General features: G+C 40.6%; 2 protein-coding genes across 3 annotated transcripts in view; both read left to right on the forward strand.

Annotated features, from left to right (window-relative positions):
• The first annotated feature begins 689 nt into the window (after nt 1-689).
• GJE1 (gap junction protein epsilon 1) lies at nt 690-4226 on the forward strand. Its single transcript, XM_054992173.1, has 3 exons — nt 690-740; nt 1515-1697; nt 3831-4226. Exons 1-3 carry the CDS (start codon nt 702-704, stop codon nt 4224-4226), a joined length of 618 nt encoding a protein of 205 aa, XP_054848148.1. The 5' UTR covers nt 690-701.
• A 9314-nt stretch (nt 4227-13540) lies between these two features.
• VTA1 (vesicle trafficking 1) overlaps nt 13541-23111 on the forward strand; it is a 58663-nt gene continuing 49092 nt past the window's right edge. For both annotated transcript variants that reach the window (XM_054976548.1, XM_054976541.1), the window contains exon 1: nt 13541-13735. In XM_054976548.1, coding sequence (XP_054832523.1) covers nt 13627-13735 — 109 coding nt within the window. In that variant the 5' untranslated portion in view covers nt 13541-13626. The remainder of the gene's footprint in view (nt 13736-23111) is intronic.

Raw genomic sequence — 23111 nt, forward strand, 5'->3', positions numbered from 1 at the left:
TTGTTAAATCTTTAAAGTTCTGTTAAGATGATGTTTTATTCCAAGGAATAGAATCTTAGGGAGGATGATCTGGGTTTTTCCCATTGATTCTATCTCACCCTGTGCAATAGCTGTAAACCACACAAGGTCTGTGCAGATCCCTGCTGGTCCCAGTGGAACTCTTTGGTATCTGTGCAGGTGACACAGGCCAAAAGACTCCCTTGCACCCAGCTCTCCTCTTTCCCATGCCAGTGGGTGCTTCTTGCTTGCACTACTGCTCCTCATCCCTCTGTTGCCGGTCCAAAGGGAAGCAGCCATCTAGACCAGCCCTAGGAGTGAAGCCAGAAGTGTCATGTGGTTGTAGCTGTTCAAGCACAACAAGGATATGGTGACTCCATAGGCAGTTGCAGGTTTGCCCTTCTATTGTGTTACTGGCTGCAGGGTGATAGGGTTGGGGTTTTTTGCTGACGATGTCCATTGGGGATTATTAGGCAGGCCACATGCATACAGCTTTTGTTTGGGCTTTTTTCCCTCTCCTCCCTGAAAGTGTAAGGTTAATTGGGGCCCCAGAGATAAAAAGCAAAATTGTGCAGTGACAAGAGTTTTCCCTAGCAAAGGTCAGGAGAGAGAGGAATAGCATTGGAATGAGCCTGATGACAGCAAATTGGCAATGAGGGTGAGGAATTATTCCACGATTGCGCTAGGAGAACATCTTACAAGACATGTCTTTAAATTACATCAAGAACTTCTATGAAGGATGTGTAAGTATTAACTAGAGGAGAAATGTTGGAAAAAAGAAGTATGCTCTACTTAGTGGGACAGATTGGCAGGGCTAAGGATGGTGATAGTCTGTAAATGATGGAATCTTTCTATTTCTATGCATGCTTGCATTTGCAGTGCAATCCTAAACAGAGTTGTACTCTTACATCCTTCTGAGCCCATTGACTTAAAGTTGCACTGCAAATTTTTAGGGGTGAGCATTTATTATTATATTGCCAGTGATTTAGCTGCATCAGTAGTCTGGAGAGTGATTGAAGATTTATTTGAATCATTATGTATATATGGAAAAAATAAGTTCAAAAGAAATTTTCAGTAACCTCTGGATCCTATTTCATAGCCTTTTCCTAAACTCACACTGGCTTGGACCCAAAAAGGCCTTCCACTGTAATATCTGATAACAGTCTAAGCAGCTGCAACTGGGAGAGAGAAATCATCAAGAATCCCTTAGTAGACATAGAAATGTGTTGTGCACATACATGGGACATTTAGATCTTGACCGTTGTTTGGAAATTTCTCACAGAAATCAAGATTGGTCTCAAGCAAGTAACTTGAGACAAGATATCATTATAGCAAACAGTCTTTAAATACTGTCTCCATTGTCCACTGCACAAGAAGCTACCATGTGACCATTTGGGGAAAAGGGTACAGAAAGTGTCTACCTAAATATTTTATAGAATTAAGAAAAACAGATCTTGAAGAATAATGTTTTTGTTTTTCAAATTCTTTCCAACTGAGCATTCCCATGATTCTTACAGCTTAGGCCTCCAACTGTGATTGGTCAATTCCACACGCTCTTCTTTGGTTCTGTACGGATGTTCTTCCTCGGTGTTTTGGGCTTTGCAGTTTATGGAAATGAAGCCTTACACTTCAGCTGTGAACCAGACAAGAGGGAGGTGAATCTGTTCTGTTACAATCAATTCAGGCCCATAACCCCACAGGTAAACCTTTTCGTTTGTTGTAAAAGAAATTCATCAGCCTATTTCAGTTATCGAGACATCTTCAAAAATTTAGAGCTGATCTTTATATTACACAGAAATAAGTAATAGACTATAGTGGTAGAATTTTGGTCCAAACCACTTCAGAATTCAGGTTCAGGTTTCATTTTTAAAGGTTCCCCATGCAAAGACAGCCCCACCCCCTGGCCCATCCCACATTTAGAAAACTAACACACCATGGAGAGTTAACATGGCCTTAAAGCCAATGTTCTACTTTACTATATGCACAAAACAGTTTGTATCAGCAAAATTTAAAAAGGAAGCCTCCTCACCCACAACTATAAGAGCTACTGTCTAGAATATTATCCCTGGGTCTCACCAAATGAGACAAAATACACTTGAATTGCATGGGTAATTAGAGTGTATTTTGTAATTCGAGTGAATTTGAGTGTAATTTGAGTGTATTTTGTCATGTGTGGTTTGACCCTCAGTCCACTCCGTCATCCAGAGTTTTTCTACATCACATAAAGAGAAGCCTCGAAACAGCCTGCAGGGTTGTTATGTTGATAGGACAGTCTTTGTTACAATTTATCAGATTAAAGAATGTAACTACAAAGTAACTACAATGTAATTGTAGAATGTAACAAAGTAACTACAAACTAAACAAAATTCAACTGAAAAATGATTAAATGTTCCTCAGAATGTAACACAATTATTTTGGAGTAAATCTCCATTTATACCTGATTACTGATTACCTTTTTTACCTATTGATTGGGTACAATCATCCATTACTGACCAATAGAGGGGCATTGCATCTCGTTTTCTTGGCAGACTTTTTCTTATGGGGTGGTTTGCCATTTCCTTCCCCAGTCATCTACAATTTAATCTATATAAATAAAAATAATCTTATTTTATGAAGCCAAATTCTTGCTTTTTCCTGCAGATTAAATACACAGGAGCCATTTGCTCTACAAATGTCTTTCTGCAGCACATCTTCTCATAAGGGGTGCACTTTACTTCTCCTGATATATGAGCCACTGCATTTTATTTTAGGGATATTTTAAACCCCTTAAAAGAATACCACTATCAATTCAAATCGCATTGGGTAATAGGTCAGAGATTTCCATGCAAAATCCTTCCAGCCTATAGGCTTGCGCCCCCAGGTTTTTTTGCCTGCATTGTATCGATTTATTATCCACAGTTGCAGTATACAGTTTCTGCATATAAGCAGAACAAATATCACCATTTGATTATGTCCAATTGATAAACTAAGAACAAGGTCTCTTAGTTCCTTCAAATGGGGGGGGGTATCTCCCTCTTTTTCTGAACTTAGTTTGATAGGGCAAACACCCCAATGCACATTTTGAGCACAAAAATTGCTTTCTCAGTCTATGGGGATATGAGTTGCAAATAGAACTTGGTTGGATGGGGATGGATTATACAACTATAGTACTCCAGGCTGTAAAGGTGGAAAAATAGAAAGGAGCACTCCTGTGTTATATCTGGAAGTATAATTATCCCAAAATATTGTTTTAATTATGCCCCTTTATTTATTTATTTCATTTATACACCGTATTTCTCCTGAACAGGGCCAAAGTTGCTTTCATAATTCTCCTTTCCTCCATTTAATCCATACAATAGCTCTGTAAGGTAAATTAGGCTGAAAGCGTGTGAATGGCCCAAGGTCATCAAGTTAGCTTCCACAGCAGATAATTAGAACCTGGGTCTCCCAGATCCTAGTCTGACATTCTAAACATTATATGACTAGCTCATTTATCAGATTTTTTATCAGTTGCTCACATATATTGTGCGTCCTAGAGATACATTGTTGTGCACAGGCATTCACAACGAAGACAATATACATATTAGAGGTTAGAGACAGTAAGATACCCACAGGTCTGAAGCAGTTCTAGACTTTCTGGGCCATATTTTTGGTAACTTCAACAGTGACTAGCTATAGTAATAAAAAAAATTAATTTACAATTAATCCATTGGATTTTTCAGATAAATGCTATTTTATATGACTATATAGTAAATAAACAGAAACGTGTCACAAGATGCTCAGATGGTTGTCTGTTATCAGGAGTGCAGTACCATCGCTTATGATCTGACAGCCAAGTTTCTGCTACACTTTAGGTATTCTGGGCTTTACAGCTAGTGACCGTACTGGTACCTGGAGCCATTTTCCATCTTTATGCTGCATGTAAAAGCATCGCTCAGGAAGATATCCTGCAAAGGCCTGCCTACACCGTTTTTTATATTCTCTCTGTTCTGTTAAGGATCATCCTTGAAGTTGTGGCTTTTTGGCTTCAGAGTCAGCTCTTTGGTTTCCAAGTGAACCCTCTCTACAGATGTGATGCAGGAGCTCTTGATAAAAAGTTTAATATTACCAGATGCATGGTACCAGAACATTTTGAAAAGACTATCTTCCTTATTGCTATGTACACATTTACGGTGATTACAATTATGTTGTGTATTGCAGAGATTTTTGAGATCTTGAGTAGAAGATTGGGTTTCTTGAACAATCAGTAACTTTACTGTCATAATGAATTGCTCCTATTCAACTAATCTTCATCCTGCATTTTTATACAATGGGTTTCTCTGTTTTGAACAGAGATAACTTCCTAAAATATCTGCAGATTTCTAAAGACAGTTCTCTTCTATTGTCTTGTTCTATGTTCTACAGTAAGAATCTGATCTATGTTCCGCAATAAGAACATAGTTCAGGCAACTTTATCTGAAACATGTTTACACCAAAGTCCCATAAGTTCAATGGGGCTTACCCTCTAGTAAGTTACTATAGGTTGTCATAATAAGAATGCTTATTTAGGATTAAGATCCAATGAACTCATTGGTATTTCCAAGTAAATGTGCATAGGATTAGTTATTAATATCATTGAATTCAGCAGAACTTAATTCTGAATGAAATAATAAAAAATAAACTATGTAACTTGATATAAGGCAAACAACAATCTAATCTTAAATAATTAAGGCAAGTTGGTTAGGAAAATCTATCACAAATGTATGCCTTAAGAACATAACGTAAGAGCCAAGGGCCCATCAAGGCCAGAGTTTTGTTCATACTGGCTGACCTTTTGTTCATGCTGGCCTTTAGGAAGTCCACAAGCAGGATGAGTGTATTAGCATCCTCCCACCCGTGCTCCCCAGCAACTGATATAAAAAGGCATACTGCCTTTGGTACTAGAGAGAGTTGATATCTATCATCATGACTAGTAACCATTGATAGCCTCATCCTCCATGAACTTGTCTACTTCCCTTTGTCTTCCAAGTTGGTGGCCATCACCACATCCTTTGGCAGCAACTTCTGTAAGTTCTATAATTTAGCTAAGCTTATCTTTAAAATCTGTGAATTCTGTTATCAAGGGGAAATCCAACATTTTCTCATAATTAGATAAATTAATTTTAATACTCAAATGAATAGAATGAGTGCTCAAATATTTCGCACCACAGAATAGTCAGACTAATAATAAGTAAGTACTGAGATTCTACATTATAATATTTATTTATTTATTCTATTTAACAAAATGTATATCCCACCCACCTACCCCTTTTTTGCTCCCATAAGGGACACCAGGCTGCTAACAAAATAAAACATGCATAATAAAATCACATTTTAAAACCACTGAAACAACAACAACAGCTACACATCATTGAAACACTTAAAGACCTGGGCCGATTCCAGACGACTAACCTTAAGCCGTTTCATGCCGCCCTCTTCCGGATCGCGACGGGGAAAATGCGAAATATCGCGTTTCCTCGCGCGAGTTTTGCGCGTCGTCGCGCAAAACTCGCGAGAGGAAACGCGATATTTCGCATTTTCCCCGTCGCGATCCGGAAGAGGGCGGCATGAAACGGCTTAAGGTTAGTCGTCTGGAATCGGCCCTTAACAAAAAAACATACAAAGGCATAAAAAACAAGTCACACATTTACAACAGTGACACTGGGCATGAAGGAGGGATATAGCTTTAAATTATGCAAAGAAGCTTCTGTTTAAAGACAAACCTCATTTTTACCACATGTAAAGTCAATTTAAAACAAAGGTGCTAAAAAAGTATTCAATTTTCCTTTGCTATCCTAATCATCTTTAATAAGAAAATTATAAATTATCTTCTCTCACTGTACTATTTTTTACTTGTTATGTAATTTGCCAGGGATATTGCATTTATAATATGCATTATCTATGGTAGGAAGAAAGAGATCTTCAACAGTATTTTCAATAACTTTTAGCACAATAATGACATATTTCCAGTTTCATAGTAACAAGATATAATCTGCAGTATATTCCAAGTTTGTAATAGTCTCGTTTCCTAAATAAGAGGAGCAGTTAAGGTCAAACTCCTCTGCCAGTCTTCTGATATCTGACCTTGGACAAATCTCACATTAATCTTTTATACTACTGAATTCTGTAAAGTCCTTCCATTAGTATCTGCCCTTCACAATAGTAAAGGTGTCCTGGCCATTATGCAGAATTTAGGCCTTACTTGAATACAGATGATTAATCATTAAGTACAATTTTAAATCTCATACATAGCATGTATAGCATAGACTCCTGTATGGCTACATTTTGAATATTCTTTAAATTTAAAGAACTTAAAGCACAATTCTCATGTCTGGGTGAAGTTGTGTCACTCATTACTAATAGTCTCTTAGGACTAATTTTATCACAATCATACCACAGACAAGAACAATAGCAATGGATACACTACCTAGGGACCAGTATCATGTTTAAGTAGGCTCAAAATGTTGCCCTTCAAGTGCCCAGCAAATATCTGCAAAAGAAGTGCAATTTCAAGATAAAGTGAATACTATGTGCAGGAAATGAGTAACGTGTGCACTTGTATCAAAAAAAAAACCCTGCAGAAAGGCCCTCAATGAATACAGAATACATTCTCTTGTACTCTTATTTCTATCATGTCTTGTCACTAAAAATTGTAACTGTTAATTGTTTAACATTTAGATGTAGTCTTAAGACACTGGAGCTATCCTGGTAAAAGGATACTAAACCTGTCACTGTATGCACTTACACCAGAAAGTAAGCCCCATTGGAGCTTACTTCACACACACACACATGCACGCATGCACACACACCTCTACAATGTTGAGGTCACTCACAGTGCCTTCCTAAACAGAATTTGGGGTTGCCAGCCTCCAGGTGGTGGCTGGTGATCTGAAACTGTAACAGATCTTCAGGCCATAGAGATCGGTTCCCCTGAAAAAAAATGGCTGCTTTGGAGGGTGGACTATATGGCATTATACCCTGATGAGGTCCCTCTCTTCCCCAAACCCTGCCCTGTCCAGGCTCAACCTCCAAAATCTCTAGAAATTTCCCAACCAAGAGCTGGCAATCCTACGTCCACTGAAATGGGCTTAGAAGGGGAACTCTACTTAGAATAGTTTCAGGTGGGTAGCCATGATGAAGGGAGCTTTGACTCTCGAAAGCTCACACCCTGGAAATCTAGTTGGTCTCTAAGGTGCTACCGAACCCAAATCTTGCACTGCTGAGGATGGCACTGCTATTATGGAGAAGTACACAGTAAATGGGCTGCATAGTTACAATTCTATATACCCTTACAATGGAGCTTGCTCTCAAACAGACAGTGGAACTTATTGCTAAGGCCACATAAATAAAAAAGGGCTAAACTGCTTCAGTCCTATGTACATTTATATGACAGTAAGTCTACTGGACAAAGTGGGACTTCTCAATAAACATGCACAGGTTTGAAGTGTGCATCACAGAAGAAATATTTACTCAGTAGGTATAAGATTTTGCTATCATCTCTTAAATTTACAAAAATTAGATGGAATTCCATTATCATGATTAACTACAGTTGCCAACCTCCAGGTAGGGCCAGAAGATGTCCTGAAACTACAACTGATTTCCAGACTACAAAGATTAGCTCCCCTGAAGAAAATGACTGCTTTGGAGGGTAAACTCTATGGCTCTTGGGGTCTCCCTTCCCCCAAACCCTGCCTTACCCAGAATCCACCCCAAATCAACACAGAGTAGGCATGGCAACCCTATGATGAATACATATTTGATTTTAATATTCCTGCTTATGGTGGAAAATAATTTATTTAATTGAAAACTTTACAATAAAGCCAACACTGAAAAATTATATAAGACTCAACAAAATTATCAATCAAGCCATTTAGAATATACCCATCAACAACTAGACTGGGAGGTCAGTAGTGATTTCAACGTGATCCCCAGCATCCAAACAATGTAATTTGATATCTTTGTGCTTAAATTAATTTAGGCCACAATCATATACACAATCAATATGAGAGCAATCCTCATATAACTCAGTAGGACATTTCTGAGTTTAATTCGATTCATAGTCACTTTATATTGATATAAACCACAACCTTAAATAGCAAACCTTATTTAATGACTCACAAATAATCACACTGTACAATATAACCTATAATTTTTTTCTTAACAACAAATAGTACATCATGGGAGAAATCTCAGGTTACAAAGCAATTGTTAGCTGAAACTACATGTCTGCAGCCTAGATACTGCAGGCTAGCTGTGCATCAGCTAGTCACTAACAATGATCAATTAACACACAGCATAACTTTGATCTCACAGATCTGATATGAAACTAATGCATAGCCTTCTGTAGGACTTTTGCATCCATGCTACAAGTATATAATTTTTGTCTTCCAGGCTCTGCTGCCCAGCCGCTTATACTGTTGATCAGAGGTGGGCACGGAACGAAAAAAACCTGAACCTCTCAGTTCATGGTTCATTAATTTCCAAGGAACATGAACTTAATGAACTCACCCAATTTCCCAACCAGTTCAAGGTTCGGGGGGGTGGTCCCCTTCATGCTTAGAGAGCCCAAACTTGCAGGGAGTTTTCAGTAGGGTCTCCTCCAGCCACCCTCCAAGTTTCATGAAGACTGCAATACGGATCTCCGAGTTATAGAGCCCCAAAGCTGGTGCCCCCAGGAAAGTCGGGGGAGGGGTGAAAAGCTAAGACTAGGATGGGGGGGGAGGAAAAAAGCACCCTTTCCCCAAACACCTCCCCAGTCCCCAGTCAATAAGAAAAACAAGAAAGCAAGAGGAAAAGGCTTTTCAGCCCCTTTTCCAGCAGCCAGAAGTGCAGGCCAAAGATCCAAGTTCCAATCCCAATCCCAACACCACAGCCAGCCACCATGCTCTCCTCCCTTCCCCATTCAAGAGAAACTGAAACCAGGAATCACATGGCTTCCCCTATTTATGGAAAAAGCCAAGAGACTGAACAACACAGGAGCACTCTGGTTGGAAGAAAAACCTGCCTAACATGGGGGATTCTGCATGATCGACTTTGATCAGACTTTCTGAGCAGTTGTGCTGCAGTGGAGTCGTATGAATCCACCACTCTCCGATTCCACATTAAGGCTTTTATTTCGCATTGACATTTCATTTCATCATGCTCAAAGTCCATCGTGCGGAATTTGCCAGTATAAAAATCGATTCCTCATCGCTTTTTCTGGGGGAAGTGTCGACAGACATGTGTCATCTTCATTTTTAATTTTTTTTTCAAAAAAACATTGCTACATATAAACGTTGCATCAAACAAACACTTCCGATAGGTCAGAGCATTTCCCACCGATATCGTGGAATGAGTATTGGTTATTGACATTTGGAGGGGAAATTGTTACGATGACCTCGCTTTCCCTCTGTCTCAGAAGCTCAGCGAGAAACAAGTAACAAATTTGGCCCGTTGAAAAATGGACCCATTATTGGGCAGCTGTTGTCACATGACACAGGATATGTTTCTGCATAGACATGTAGAAACGTTGCAACATTTTTTATAATTTTTTTTTTTAAAAGAGAAAGAGGAGAAGGGAAAGGGTAGTGGGTATGGCTTGGGAAACGTGATCAACCAACCAAATTTAGCTGATTCAAAGGGCAGGAGAAAAGGGCAAGGGTGGGGAGAACATCAGATAAAAAATTTTGCACGATTAAAATCCCTAATCTGCAGTGAATGGACAAATAATCCGGGGAAAAGCAGGAAGGAAAAAAAACAGACAAAACCTGCAGTGACTTCGAAGCGACTGCTAGGATTGCCTTCCCACATGTGGAAACACAAAAAAAAATCAAGGTCATTTGGAAGCTGAACCGCAGAAAACCATTAGTGGGGACTCACCCATGGTTTTGGAAGAGATTGGTGTTACCATGACTGCTGAATGCCCATCTCCTCAGTTGCCTTGGAGATTCTAACCCTCCCCCCCCCATTTTTCTGGCTGGATAGGCCAGAGTGGGAGCTCTCTAGTTGGCAGGGACAACTGCCAATCAAGCCTGGAGGCCTCAAATTGGGGGCAAGCTAAAGACTGCCACCGTTGCCTGGGCGAGGGAGTATTTGGCACTAAAAGTGTCCAAAACCAAAAGAGCACGCAGGCTCAAGGAAGTTCCAAAGCACACACGATAACTATGGTGTAATTATAATAATGATTCTCATGCAGTCCCAAATTCACTACACCACAACGCCCAATTTACGGACTAGTGAAATACAAAATCAAATGTTTTTCCGGTTCAAGTTAACATTCATTAGTACAATTTCGATCACCCAATGTCCAATAATAGTCAGGAGCAGCAATGCCACGATATAGTAATAGTGGCTGTTAACTTCACTGAAAGCAGTATCCATGGCACAGTATCCAGGGACAACTGCCAATCAAGCCTGGAGGCCTCAAATTGGGGGCAAGCTAAAGACTGCCACCGTTGCCTGGGCGAGGGAGTATTTGGCACTAAAAGTGTCCAAACCAGCAATGGAACAGTAAGAAAAGTTCGTTTGGTTCAGAAAAACACGGTCCAACAGAACGCATGGTTCTTTGACTATGAACCGGCCATTTCGTACAGAATTTTGTTCCGTAGTTCATTTTGTGCCCATCTCTACTGTTGATTCTATGTTCTCCATGTATAAATCTGTCTTTAACTGTAGTCCTTTACAGAACCCATGGACCCAGGAGACACAAACATACACTCTGAGCTTTTCCCACAATTTTTCAATCAGCATCTTCTACCATAATGTCTTCTCACAAGCCACAGATATGCTATTCTAAAATATATTTGGGGATCAAAAAGGGGTTATTGATTCATGGAAGCAAACCACGTGGAGAACTGTTGCCAAGGAGACAATGAAGCAAGATGCATTTAGCTGTGCAGCCAACTCCATTCTATATCTTGTAGTGGGCTCTGCTATCCACTTTATGATGCTATATGCATCATTTTTACATAAAAAGACACATCTGTAAAAATAGATCCCTGACTGCTATGTGATTTTTCAAAACCTTTGGAGAAATTCCAGTCCAGTTTTAACATGCAATTGGGATTATATTATTTAACACACTTGATCTTAGCCAAAAGGTTGAGAAACCAAAACAATCAGTTTATTAATTATTGTGAAATGGAGCAACTTAGCATAAGTCAAAATAAATCCAAAATACTGAGCATCTATTTTGCCGCTCTAATGACATGGAAAAGTCATCTAAAACGTATCATAGCAGCTTTCAGCTTCTGTCCAATTCCACGAAGAAATTTTATTTTACAAAAGGTAGAGTCTTTTCCAGCATTGCTCAAAATATGTAATTCTAAGATCTTGCGTGCAACCCTATATGGGGCACTATTATGGCAGTATGTAATTACTAAAGATCTTAAGACGCTACAAGCTAGCTTCTTCCAAACCATCTTGAGAATTCCCAGTTGTGTCTTCAACTCAGCAATTAGATTAGAAATTGGACTGCGCTCCTTACAATCAAACGCATGGAAATATGGCATTAATATGTAGTTAAAAATATTCTTATTAGAACCTACAAGTCAACTAATACCTCTAATGAGGCAAGACTTATTTTTATCAAGTGCAAATGCCTTCTTTGACAAATTGTGTGAACTAGAATTTTTGTTAGATGATAACCAATTTAATTACTATTCAGATCACCTATTGAAAATTATAACAGAAGCAATTTTATTACGTGACTGGTCTGGGTTACTTGCTGATTCACACAGAAGTGTTCTTCTTTGTATTATAGCTCTATTCCTACAACTTCCTTTACAGTTGCTAACTATTTGGTTACTATAAAAAATCCCAAACACAGACATTTAATTATTTTGGCAAGATGTAATTCCCAACAGCCAAATATACAGGAATGCTTAAAGATTTCTCCTAGATAGAAATTGTTTTTGTACGTCTTGAGCAATAGAGACCATCTCACCTGTGCTGTTACATTGTCCTCTGTTTATTGAAGGTAAATGTGGTATATTGGGATCTCTTGTCAACTCTGATGTTAAATGCTCTAGTTGTTTTCAAATGATGTGGGCTGGCTGGAAGCTGACATGGTTCATCTAAAGAACTTGGAGTGGTGCTTCATCTTCACAGTAATGTTAAGGTGGCTTAAATTTAAAAAAATGATTTGCTTAAAACCACCCAGTGAGCTTTAACTGGTGACTCAGAACTTGAACTGTTCCACACTGGCTTCCATTTGACATGTAGATAATCAACATTGGAGTGTCTGTATCAATTAACAAAAGCAGCTCCACTGTACTTGGTGGGTGAATAAAGTGTACAGGATTGGCCAATACTGCTCCCCATATCAGTTCAAGAGATGCATTCATGATTCTAAGTTCTAATCGTTTATTCTGACTTGAACATTTTTATATTTCTACATGGGCATGCATCACATTTTATGTGAATCTTTCAAGTACCAAATGCATGTGCACACATAAACCCCTGCTCTAAATTAGGCTTGTCATTGCATTTTGCAAAAGCCCTCCTTTTGTGTTCTTAACAGCAGGGTGTTCCACAGATATTAGCAAGTGAAAATGCTTATTTCTATGCAGATCAGTTGGCAACCCTGGTAGAGTGTTTAATGTCTTTTGTTGAGTTGATAAATTACAAATGTTCATGTTTTATCAAATATCCATCCATGTTTCTACTTATATTCAGGAGCTGTTTTTTAAAAAAAATGTAATGCATGATCTCAGGTACAATAAATTTTTATGCACAACTATCTGGCGTGTGTCTGAATATACTATGCAAAATGTACTCTTAAATTGCATATTACAGGGATGGAAATGCTTCCCAGAAATGGGAGTGTAAAATAAAGTTCTATCTACACTCATCCTGATTTCTGTGAATGATAGACAGAATCTCATGAGTATCACTATGTGTGCTCCCACAGAAACACAAACGGGATAGTTGTGACAGTACTCTGACAGGGAAAGGAGAAACTAAACGCTTGGAAGCAGTATTCTGACCAACTTATATAGGCCTATCATTTATTTTTTTTCTGGCAGTCCACGTGCCAGAAACAATTGCATGATAGACAGTATTCAACAAGTGTAACACTCATCATCAGTGTAGGCAAAAACCCCAAACAAACCATAACCTGTTGAATTACTGCGTGCTGCACAACTATGGTCATAAAGTAATTGGGAGCCGACGCAGAAGGAACTCAACCGTAAACGAAGCCAGTGCACCGACATTCTGTACCAACTGCAGTTTTGGGGCACTCTTGATACGCAGTCTCCAGTACAGCAAAATACAGCGATTGAATAGGGCTGTCATTAGGGCTGTGGGGCGCGTTCATACGCGGGATTTTGTGAGCCCGCAGAGTCCGCTGCAGCAAGGATGAGCAGTATTCCCCTCGCAGATTCTGGAGGCCTCTTTAGAGTACAACCGAGAGTCAAACTACGCCACGGTAGGCCAGCTGGTACTGGAGTCTATCCCTCCCACCATTCGATCACAAGATGGCGCTGCGACCGCGTTCTTCCCCAGACACAATCGCATTCCCAACCCGCATGCGCACGAAAGCTGAGCTGGACCGGGAGGCCGGAAGCGGAACTGTCGTGCTGACAACTCTGGCAAGAGAATCGTGGGGGGTGTTTGTTGTTCTTCCGCAGCTTTGGTTGAGTCTGTAGCATTATGGCGGCCTCGGGCCTTCCGCCGCTTCCCGCACAGTTCAAGGCTGTTCAGCATGTCCTGAGAACCGCGCAGGAGCTCGACAAGCGGGAGCCTGTGGTGGCCTATTATTGTAAGTGAGAGGCGTTAATAGCGCGGAGCCACGCGCTGCTCAGACTTCACAGTGCCCCCCATTTTCGAATGAGGAACTGGGCGGGGCCTCCTCTCCCCATTCAGCTACCCCCTTTCTTGACCCTTGTCAGTGCGCATGTTCAGGATCGCCTACTCCTGGCGATCTGTTGCTCAGCATGTGGTCCCGGGGAACGGGTGTTTTCAGTCAAGTTGCCTTAGGAGCCTTTAGGTCAGTCTCTCCGTAACCGGTCTCACAAGATTGTTGTGAGAATAAAATACAACAAAGCAGCCCCGAGCTACTTCGAGGAAGACTAAGATAAAAATAAGGGCCTGGAGAGCTGATGTGTGTGGTGCCCTCAAGTCATAGCTGACTTATGGCGACCCCTGCTGGGGTTTTCAAGGCAAGAGACTATCAGAGGTGGTTTGCCATTGCCTGCCTCTGCAGTCCTGGTCTTCGCTTAAGGTCTCCCACCCAGATATTAACCAAGGTCAGCCCTGCTTAGCTTCTGAGATCTGACGAGCTCAAGCTCACATGGGCTGTCCGGGTCAGAACTGTAATGTAGATAGCTATGTTAAATTCCTTGTTCGGATTTAGTCATCGTCACAGATTTGCAAGGTGGCTTTTAGCAAGTCAGTCTCTGTCACACCTATTCTCTTGGACCTCATCTGCATAAAGTTGCTCTAAGGATTATTGGGTGTGTGTGTGTGAAGTACTTTCAGCCCACTAAAGAACAGTAAATAAAAGCACAGTATAAATGAATTTTGTATTTCCAGTACATACACACTTGTTAGCAAAACTGGAGTCCAGAGTGTGGACAGATATATTTGTTATGTAAAAAGCATAATGTGATCTATATCCAGTGTAAGAGTTTTGATCCTTTTGCCCTGTTCTCTTGTACTTAAGCCATTCTGTTTGCTGAGTTTTATCAATTGTACTCTTAACCTCTGTGCTCTGTATAACACCACTTCTACTAGTTGAACATTAAATCTGATAATTTGCTTTTACCTTCTTCTATGCTGCTCCTGTTTGCTAATCATAAAACAAGTAAGAGTCGCATGTTAAATTACTTGCTGTAGGGAATGCCTTGCAACATGTGAAAGAAATAATCCATAACACTTATTTCCATCCATCAGTGTTTTTTATTTTCATGAGACAGATTTTACAATCATAGTACTACGGATGGTACCTCATACCACTAATCTTTCTCCTTTTGTGTATGAGTAAAGCCCCATCATTCTTATCCCTGTTACTCATAGTATTGTCTCATAGCTTCTGGTATCAGTTTTCTCCTCTTCTCCCTTCCCATGTTCTAATTTCACAAGATACTCTATAAGTTGCTCCATGCTGAGCAATGTGAAGGCCTAAGGTAAAAAAGGGGATCCATTTAGGCAATATTGGGGAGAAATACTTTTTTAAAGCCATGATTTAAAGTCATATTATTACAGCCAGTTCAGCTTGTTGCAGATCTTGTAGATTAACAGGTTTAGGACAATTTATGGAAAATGTATGTTGTTTTTGCTTTTGAATAGACACTAAAGTCTGCATAATTTGATTAGTAAAAAGTTGATGGCTTCTATTTTCAGCCTTTATTTTTCTTTTTACATGTTTTCCTGTTTCTTCAACCGACCAGCTGAGCTGTATATACTCACAATTCTTATGTGAACGCACAAAGCTGCATTATAAGGAGTCAGGTCATTGGTCCATCTAGCCCAGTACTGGTGGCTACATAGGTTCTCCTGTACAGAATGGTTTTTTTCCCACACTTGCTACCTGTGATCCATTAACTGAAAATGCAGGGACTTAAGCTGAAACTTTCTGCATAGAAAACCATATATATGAATGCATTTTTATCCTTATTTTCTCCTCATTGTGGACCCAAAGTGGGTTATAAAAATTGCAGTATGATTTAAACAAGTCAGGAAAACAATACTTATTTTTTTTAAAAAACTGTACACAGCACAACCTGCTGGTGTCTACTGCATTAGTCCATCAGACCAAAGTCAAAGGCCAAGGTCTTGAATCTCTTGACCTTCAGCTCACGTTTAAATAGCTATACCAAGAGAGAGAGAGAGAGAGCCTGTAAGTTACAAACCAGCAGAAAAATTCCCACAATTACCCCTTCAGGCTATACCCCTGAACTGGGGCCTCTCATGTTCTTAAAACAGTAAAGTAAGTTTAAGTTTCATAAGGAAGCAAGTCTTGCATATTTGGAAAAAAAATTCCCATTCCCCCCTCCATGAACATTATAAGCATCTGTGAGTTTTTCCATGGTTTAAATATTTCTTTAAACTGTATGACTGACCTGTGTTTCACTACCGTTTCTATGACTTGTATGTTCTTTATTCATTTTCTGTGCCACATTGATAACAAGGACTGGATATTTAAACTTAGCTTTAGTATCTTACAGAATATATATTTAGTGGTTGGGCTCAAAAAGAAGGGTGGGTTGCAGATGTTTTGTGATCTCATACTTTTTTCTTTTCTTTTTTCTGTTGCCAGGTAGTAATGTCAGCTCTCTGTACCAGGAGCTGTACAATTGTTTGTGAACTTTGATCAGCCTGAGAGATCAGATGATCTGCAAACTGGAAAGAAATCTATTAAATTAAATCAAACCCCATAATTTTCACAGCATTAAATGAACAAGATTGATTTATACATACACCCACACTCACAAGTATTGTCTGGAATTTATGAAGAGCCCTTCAAGATGATGAGCCAGGGGAGAAAGGAAGGTCCCTAACATGACATACCAACTGTAGCTAGAGTAAGAGCGAAGTGGGGCTAAGCCAGGAGAACCAAGCCCTTCACATTCATTCCATGGCATTACCGGCTTGGATAATTGTCTGAGAGAGGGAAAGCGGGACCATTGCAAGATGAGTAAGGGTTGGGGCAGGCCTGAGAAACTTGGCCCATACCACCATGTCTACAAAAGCCAACAACTGTTTTAGGAAAATTAAAGCCGCACTAGTTCTGGCAGAATAAAATAAAAACAATAAGGCAAATGAAACAAAAAAAATGTGAAGAGCATCACTAAAACATGTTTTAATCTTTAAATAAATGTAGAAAACTATTTAGCAAAAGTGTGAAAGGGTTACAGACTGACAGTAGTAACTGTGGAGAACCTGAATTTATTCTTTGCATAAGGCTTCTCTGCAGAAAATGGTCAGGTAGCTAAGCTGTTTAGGCCAGAAGACATCTGAAGAATCATGTTGAAACAAATTGCACGATAAAGTTCTGTGGCTAATAGATAAATTATAAAACAGATACATACTGGGACTTGCTGATATTTGCCTGAATGCTCAGCTTTGATAGGAATCTGCTTATCTTTCAACAAAAAACCATGCACTAAAATAGGTTTCCGTACCATGTTAGGTGATAGTACCATTTTTTAAAAAATGCAATCTAGGGGAATCCAGAAAACTAGAGGCTTGTGATCTATCTTGGATAAATTACTGGAAAGCTAGCATGATTAAGCCTTGCTAAGTATTAAAGGTTGAATTATTGGCTTCTGATAAAAAAACCCCATCTCACCAATATTTGGAATTCTTTGAGAGTGTCAACTAGCATATAGAGAAGCCTAATCCAGTAAACATGATGTGTTAAATTGCATATAACACCAGCAGCACAAGTGCTGATGTAAATAGATTCTCCTCCTGTCAGCAGCCATTTGTGATCCTCAAAAAGACAGTGATGTGGGTTGGCACACCTGTGTGAATAAAAGCCATGCAGTATGGGTAGCCACACTAAAGGGAATGTATAAAATTGGCTGTCCTGCCTTTTCCACCAGCGCAAGATGCTGTGCTAATAGAAGAGTCACAGAGGGGCACTTTTCCTTACTTCCTTGTTTTCAGTGCAGCCTCCAGTGTTCTGTGGCTTTCGTTTCACATAAGTATTCCAACCCTTAGCATCACCCTTTTCCAGTACACTGGAGGAAGGACCAGGCGAAAGTTGTCTGAACCAGCACCGCCTTCTGGTGCTGCATAGAAGCAGAGGCATGATGATACAGTTTTGTGCAAAAGATGGAAGAAGTCAATCTTTCACCTTCATGTCTGAAGGAAGGTTAAAGTCACAGGCACTAGAACTTTGTAAAGCACAGTGAAACACTATAGCTGATGCATCAGTGCTCATAGCTTTCTCACAGCCATGTGTTAAGTTACTCTTAATCTGGAAGTAATTTTTACCTGCTACAAATGATCAGGCAAGTATTTGGAAGCAGGACTTCAGAACTTCTGCCAGGGCTTGAGCATTGTCACTTTTGGAATAATTCCACTACTCATCTATGTCATATCAGTAAATCAGTTTTTTCTTTGTGTATTCTTTGTGCATGATAAACAGAGAAGTGATATGGAGACAGGACTGTTGCATTTTGAAATGTAATTGGATTCTATCATTCTAACCAATTACATGTTCAGAGTTGCATTTTGAAATAAGTGGGGCTTTTCCATATCGTGTGTCTGCAAAACAAGCAGTTTTTAAAAAAAGAGAACAGTGTGTTCTTCTGTAGTTCTTAATTCTCAAAGTAGGCCATTGGGCACAGGTTCCTTCTCTCTCAACAATAAGGTATTAATTGGGACAGTACAACAGGTAGTAGACTTGCATCTACAGCCATAGAATGTAAGGAATGAAAACTTGAGAACATTGTAGTCACTTGAAGAACCTTTTAGTAAGTGGACTGTAGTATAAAAATCCCAGTTTTACTCTGAGATCCTTACAATTCATGCCATTTCTGAATTGTGCCACTTTTCCTCTATATTCTTTACTATACATGTAGAGACAGAATTCAAAACAACTGTTTTGTGCTTAACTGCTAGATAAAGAAGATTGGAACCAGGATCTGGAAAAGACCATGCATATGAGGTAGAGGACATAAGGAGGTTTCTCCTTTCACCTTCCAGATGTAGGGTGTTACATATATGGAACATCACTCCAGAATGTTTTCTGATTCTTGGGAAGCTTATAGGAGGCTCTTGCTGCAGATGAGATTTGAAAAGCCCTTGTGCATAGTAGAACACTACCTGTGGTGGTTTGGATTGCAATATAAGTTGACGTTTTCACTTTGTTTTCCTACTTCTGTCAGCAGCTGCCAGGGATGTGGATCTGAGATGGGGGGATTAACATAATGATAGGATACTGGTAATGTATGTTATGAGCGAGTTGAGGGGAAACTCTGCGATACTGTCATTTTTTAAACAGGCCCATGTTCTTTGTAATGTGTAGTTCTGTTGTAAGTTAGTACAGAGGAGATAATGAGAAGATCTCAATAGGAATGTAGTTTGTTTAAATGCACACCTCAGACAAAGTGTCTTGTTTCTTCTTCCTGGAAGAATTGGAAATTTTCCAGGACAAACTGGTGTGGATCATATTTTAGACCTTGTGAATATTGATCAAACTCAGTTGAGATCATCACTTTTTTTCATTGTCCACTTATTCAGCATTCTTTCTAGAAGAACTTTGGTGTAGGTAAATAAATTGTTTAAAAATTGATGATTGCCATGAAATCTGCTCTAATTGTTGAAGTTTTTATTTCTCCATTTCACTGTGGTTGTTTGCTATTATGTATAAAATGTTTCATTTGCAACTGAACAGTCTTCCACATGTAGGCAGTATTAGAGCACTGCTAAAATAGTGAGCTAGAAAAAGGGGGCAGTATAATACATTCTTAAAAATCACTGTTAAACCGCATACATTTTCAGCTGTTACACCACTTGTTCTGAGGTACTTCCAGTTTGGAGATTTTGTTGGAGAATACTTTTGGGAAGAAACAAATGGCTGTAACAAAGAATCTGTGGATAACACCTAGTAAAACAAAATGCACAAACATTAGCGAATTCATTAAAATACTTTTGCAGGAGCAAATAGAAAAGTTTGACAGTGCTTATTGTGTGTTTATTTCAACAAATCAGTGCTCAGCCCTAATTTCTGATGCAGGGTGTACTAGCTCAAATGTTTAATCTTGCCCCTTAAGTGCACACTGAGATATATTTTGTTTGTTTTTTGGAGCAACCTTTTTCTGCTGACATGCTTGCCAACTATTTGTGGTTTTGACAGTATTGGAACATAGTCAAATGAAACACAGCTGAATGACTAGATTTATAAACCTAGCAAAATATTTATTTTTAAAGTACTGAATGAAGCTGAGAATGACCTGATGGCCAGCAGTGTGATAAATACTCGCTATCTGCTGGCATTTTGATATAGGAAGTGGTACCTGTTCAGGCACACTGGAGTTTCAGTTTAGACAGTGTTTCTCAAACTTTTGGTACATGGTTCACAGACTTTCCTCCATTGAAACTGGAGACATGTTCCATTCATATACTCATCATATACTCCTGAAGCATAACCCAGTGGATGCTTCCTCCTATGTTTTTTCTCTGCTTAGTCTACAGAGTTTAGGGATGGGAGCATGTTTTCTGAGCAGTGGTGATATTTCGAGAATTCTGTGGATTTAGTGTGAACTATATCAGGAAATGCTAGTGTATCTTTTCTATCTTGGAATGATATTTCTTCCCAAACATTGGATGGGGAAGAAATATATAGGACTCCCTACTGTGGGCTTAGAATGATGGTTGCATTCAATATGGTGGCTTAGTTTTCCAAGACACACTTCAACTCCACTTGGGCTGAATATGCCTTGGGAGTTTTACCCAGACTTAAATATTGTTGTTTATTTATCCTGCTTTTCTCCCTGATCAGGAACCCAGAGCAGCTTTTCACATTGTTTCCCCCTCCTCCTTTTAATCCTTAAATCAACAACATTGTGAGGGTAGGTTAGACTGAGAGATTGTGATAGTCCCAACATCAGCTGGTGGGCTTCCGTGGTTGAGTGAGGGATTTGAACCTGGTCGTCCTAGTCCTCCATCTAACCACTGTGTGATATCAGCACTCTTACCCACTTGATAAGGAGGAGGAACAGAAATGCTTACAGCCTTCCAGCTGCAACAGTTTAAAAAACATTTTGTCTTAAATTATTAAATGTATTTAAATTTTTGTTTTCACACTTTCATAACAGTTTCATAGTACTGCATTACTTTCAGACTAATTTTTAAATGTATTCAATATATGTGAGAGTTAGGAGTTTCTGTTGCAAAGAAATATTGCTGTATTTTAAAAGAGCTTGTTTTAAGTTGGCAAAAACATTTTTTCCCCCAGAAAACATGGTTATTATGAAACATTGGCTTGAAATAGGGTTTTCCAGTGTGGTATATGCAAAAGACAATAAATGGAAAGTGGAATGATTTGTGAAGCTGGGATGTCTGAAGTTTTAGCCTAAGTATTCCAAAATACAGTTAAGTTTAGAAAATTAACCTATAATTTAATTATTTATTTATTTTTATTTTTTCAATTTATATACCGCCTATCCCCAGGGGCTCTGGGCGGTGAACAGTTAAAATCGATAAAAACAAGAACTAAAATCAATATACAAATAATAAAACAAATTAACAAGTGCAGTGGTGGGGAGAACCCTCCCCCACCCCAAAGGTGGGAGGCCGACATGGCACCGCCCCCTTCAATCACCGAATGCCTGGTGGAACAGCTCTGTCTTACAGGCCCGGCGGAACGATAATATGTCCCGCTGGGCCCGGGTTTCCATTGACAGAGCGTTCCACCAGGCTGGGGCCAGGACTGAAAAGGCCCTGGCCCTGGTTGAAGTGAGGCAGGCTTCCTTAGGGCTGGGGACCACAAGTAAATATTTATTCGCTGATTGAAGCGATCTCCGGGGAACGTACAGGGAGAGGCGGTCCCGAAGATATGCAACCCGCTCAACCCGCTCAGGGCTTTAAAGGTAAGAACCAACACTTTGAACCTGATTCGGATTTCAACCGGAAGCCAGTGCAGCTGGCGCAGGACAGGTGTTATGTGTGACTGGTAAGGTATACCAGTCAGGACCCGTGCCGCCGCATTCTGGACCAGTTGTAGTTTCCAGATCAGGCCCAGGGGTAGCCCAGCGTAGAGTGAGTTACAGTAATCTAGCCTGGAGGTGACCGTTGCATGGATCACTGTAGCCAGGTCCTGGGGCGTCAGGTAGGGGGCAAGTTGCCTGATCTGACGAAGATGGAAAAATGCAGACTTGGCAACCGCCATGACCTGGGCCTCCATCGATAGGGAGGCATCCAGGAGCACACCCAGACTCTTTACCACTGCCAAAGTCCCATCCAGGGCAGGGAGCTGGATCCCAACATCTGGCAGCCCCCGTCCCAGCTGCAGGACTTCCGTCTTCACTGGGTTCAATTTCAGCCTGCTCTGTTTCAACCATGCCGTCACAGCCTCCAAAGCTCTGGCCAGATTGTCTGGGGCCGTGTCTGGCCGGCCGGCCATCAACAGAAAAAGTTGGGTGTCATCCGCGTATTGATGACAACCCAGCCCAAACCTCCACACCAACTGGGCGAGGGGGCGCATATAGATGTTAAATAACATCGGGGAGAGTATCGCCCCTTGGGGAACCCGCACACCAAAGGGTGACGGGGCGATAGATCTCCCCTGAGCGCCACCCTCTGTCCCCGACCCTGGAGAAAGGAGACCAGCCACTGTAAGGCTGTCCCCCTAATCCCCACATCGGCAAGGTGGCTGGCCAACAAATCATAGTCAACCGTGTCAAACGCTGCTGTGAGATCAAGTAACACAAGAAGCGCTGACCCACCTCGATCCAGATGCCTGCGAAGGTCGTCTGTGAGGGCAACCAAGGCTGTCTCTGTCCCATGGCCAGGACGGAAGCCAGACTGGAATGGGTCCAGGACTAGAGCATCATTCAGGAATTCCTGCAGTTGTACTGCCACCGCCCGCTCAATCACCTTGCCCAGGAACGGGAGGTTCGACACTGGGCAGTAACTGGACAGGTTGGTGGGGTCCAAAGATGTTTTTTTCAGGAGGGGCCGCACTACTGCCTCCTTTAACACTCCTGGAAAAAACCCAGAGCTCAGGGAGATGTTAACAATGGCCTCCAAATGGTCCTGTAGCCCCTCCGAGCTGGCCTTCACCAGCCAGGATGGGCAGGGGTCCAGAGGACAGGTGGTTGGCCTCATCCCCTGCAGGATCCTGTCAACATCGTCCTGAGAGAGCAGCCTGAAATGGTCTAATACGGACCCAGAAGACGGCCAAGGGGTCTCCAGTTCCCTTACTGTATCAACAGTGGGTGGCAGGCCACGGCGAAGGGACAAGATTTTACCCGCAAAATAGCTCGCAAAAGCCTCGCAGCCAATAGTTGAATTAAGAATTTGGTGGTCTCCCTGAGAGAGGGAGACCAAGGACCGAACTGTTCGAAATAATTGAGCCGGGCGTGAGCTAGCGGATGCAATGGAAGCAGCAAAGAAATCCCTCTTTGCTGCTTTCACTGCCACCTCATAGGCTTTCATAAACGTCCTATAAGATGTTCTTGCCT

The sequence above is a fragment of the Eublepharis macularius genome, chromosome 1 (genome assembly GCF_028583425.1).
Source record: "Eublepharis macularius isolate TG4126 chromosome 1, MPM_Emac_v1.0, whole genome shotgun sequence".
NCBI lineage: Eukaryota > Metazoa > Chordata > Lepidosauria > Squamata > Eublepharidae > Eublepharis > Eublepharis macularius.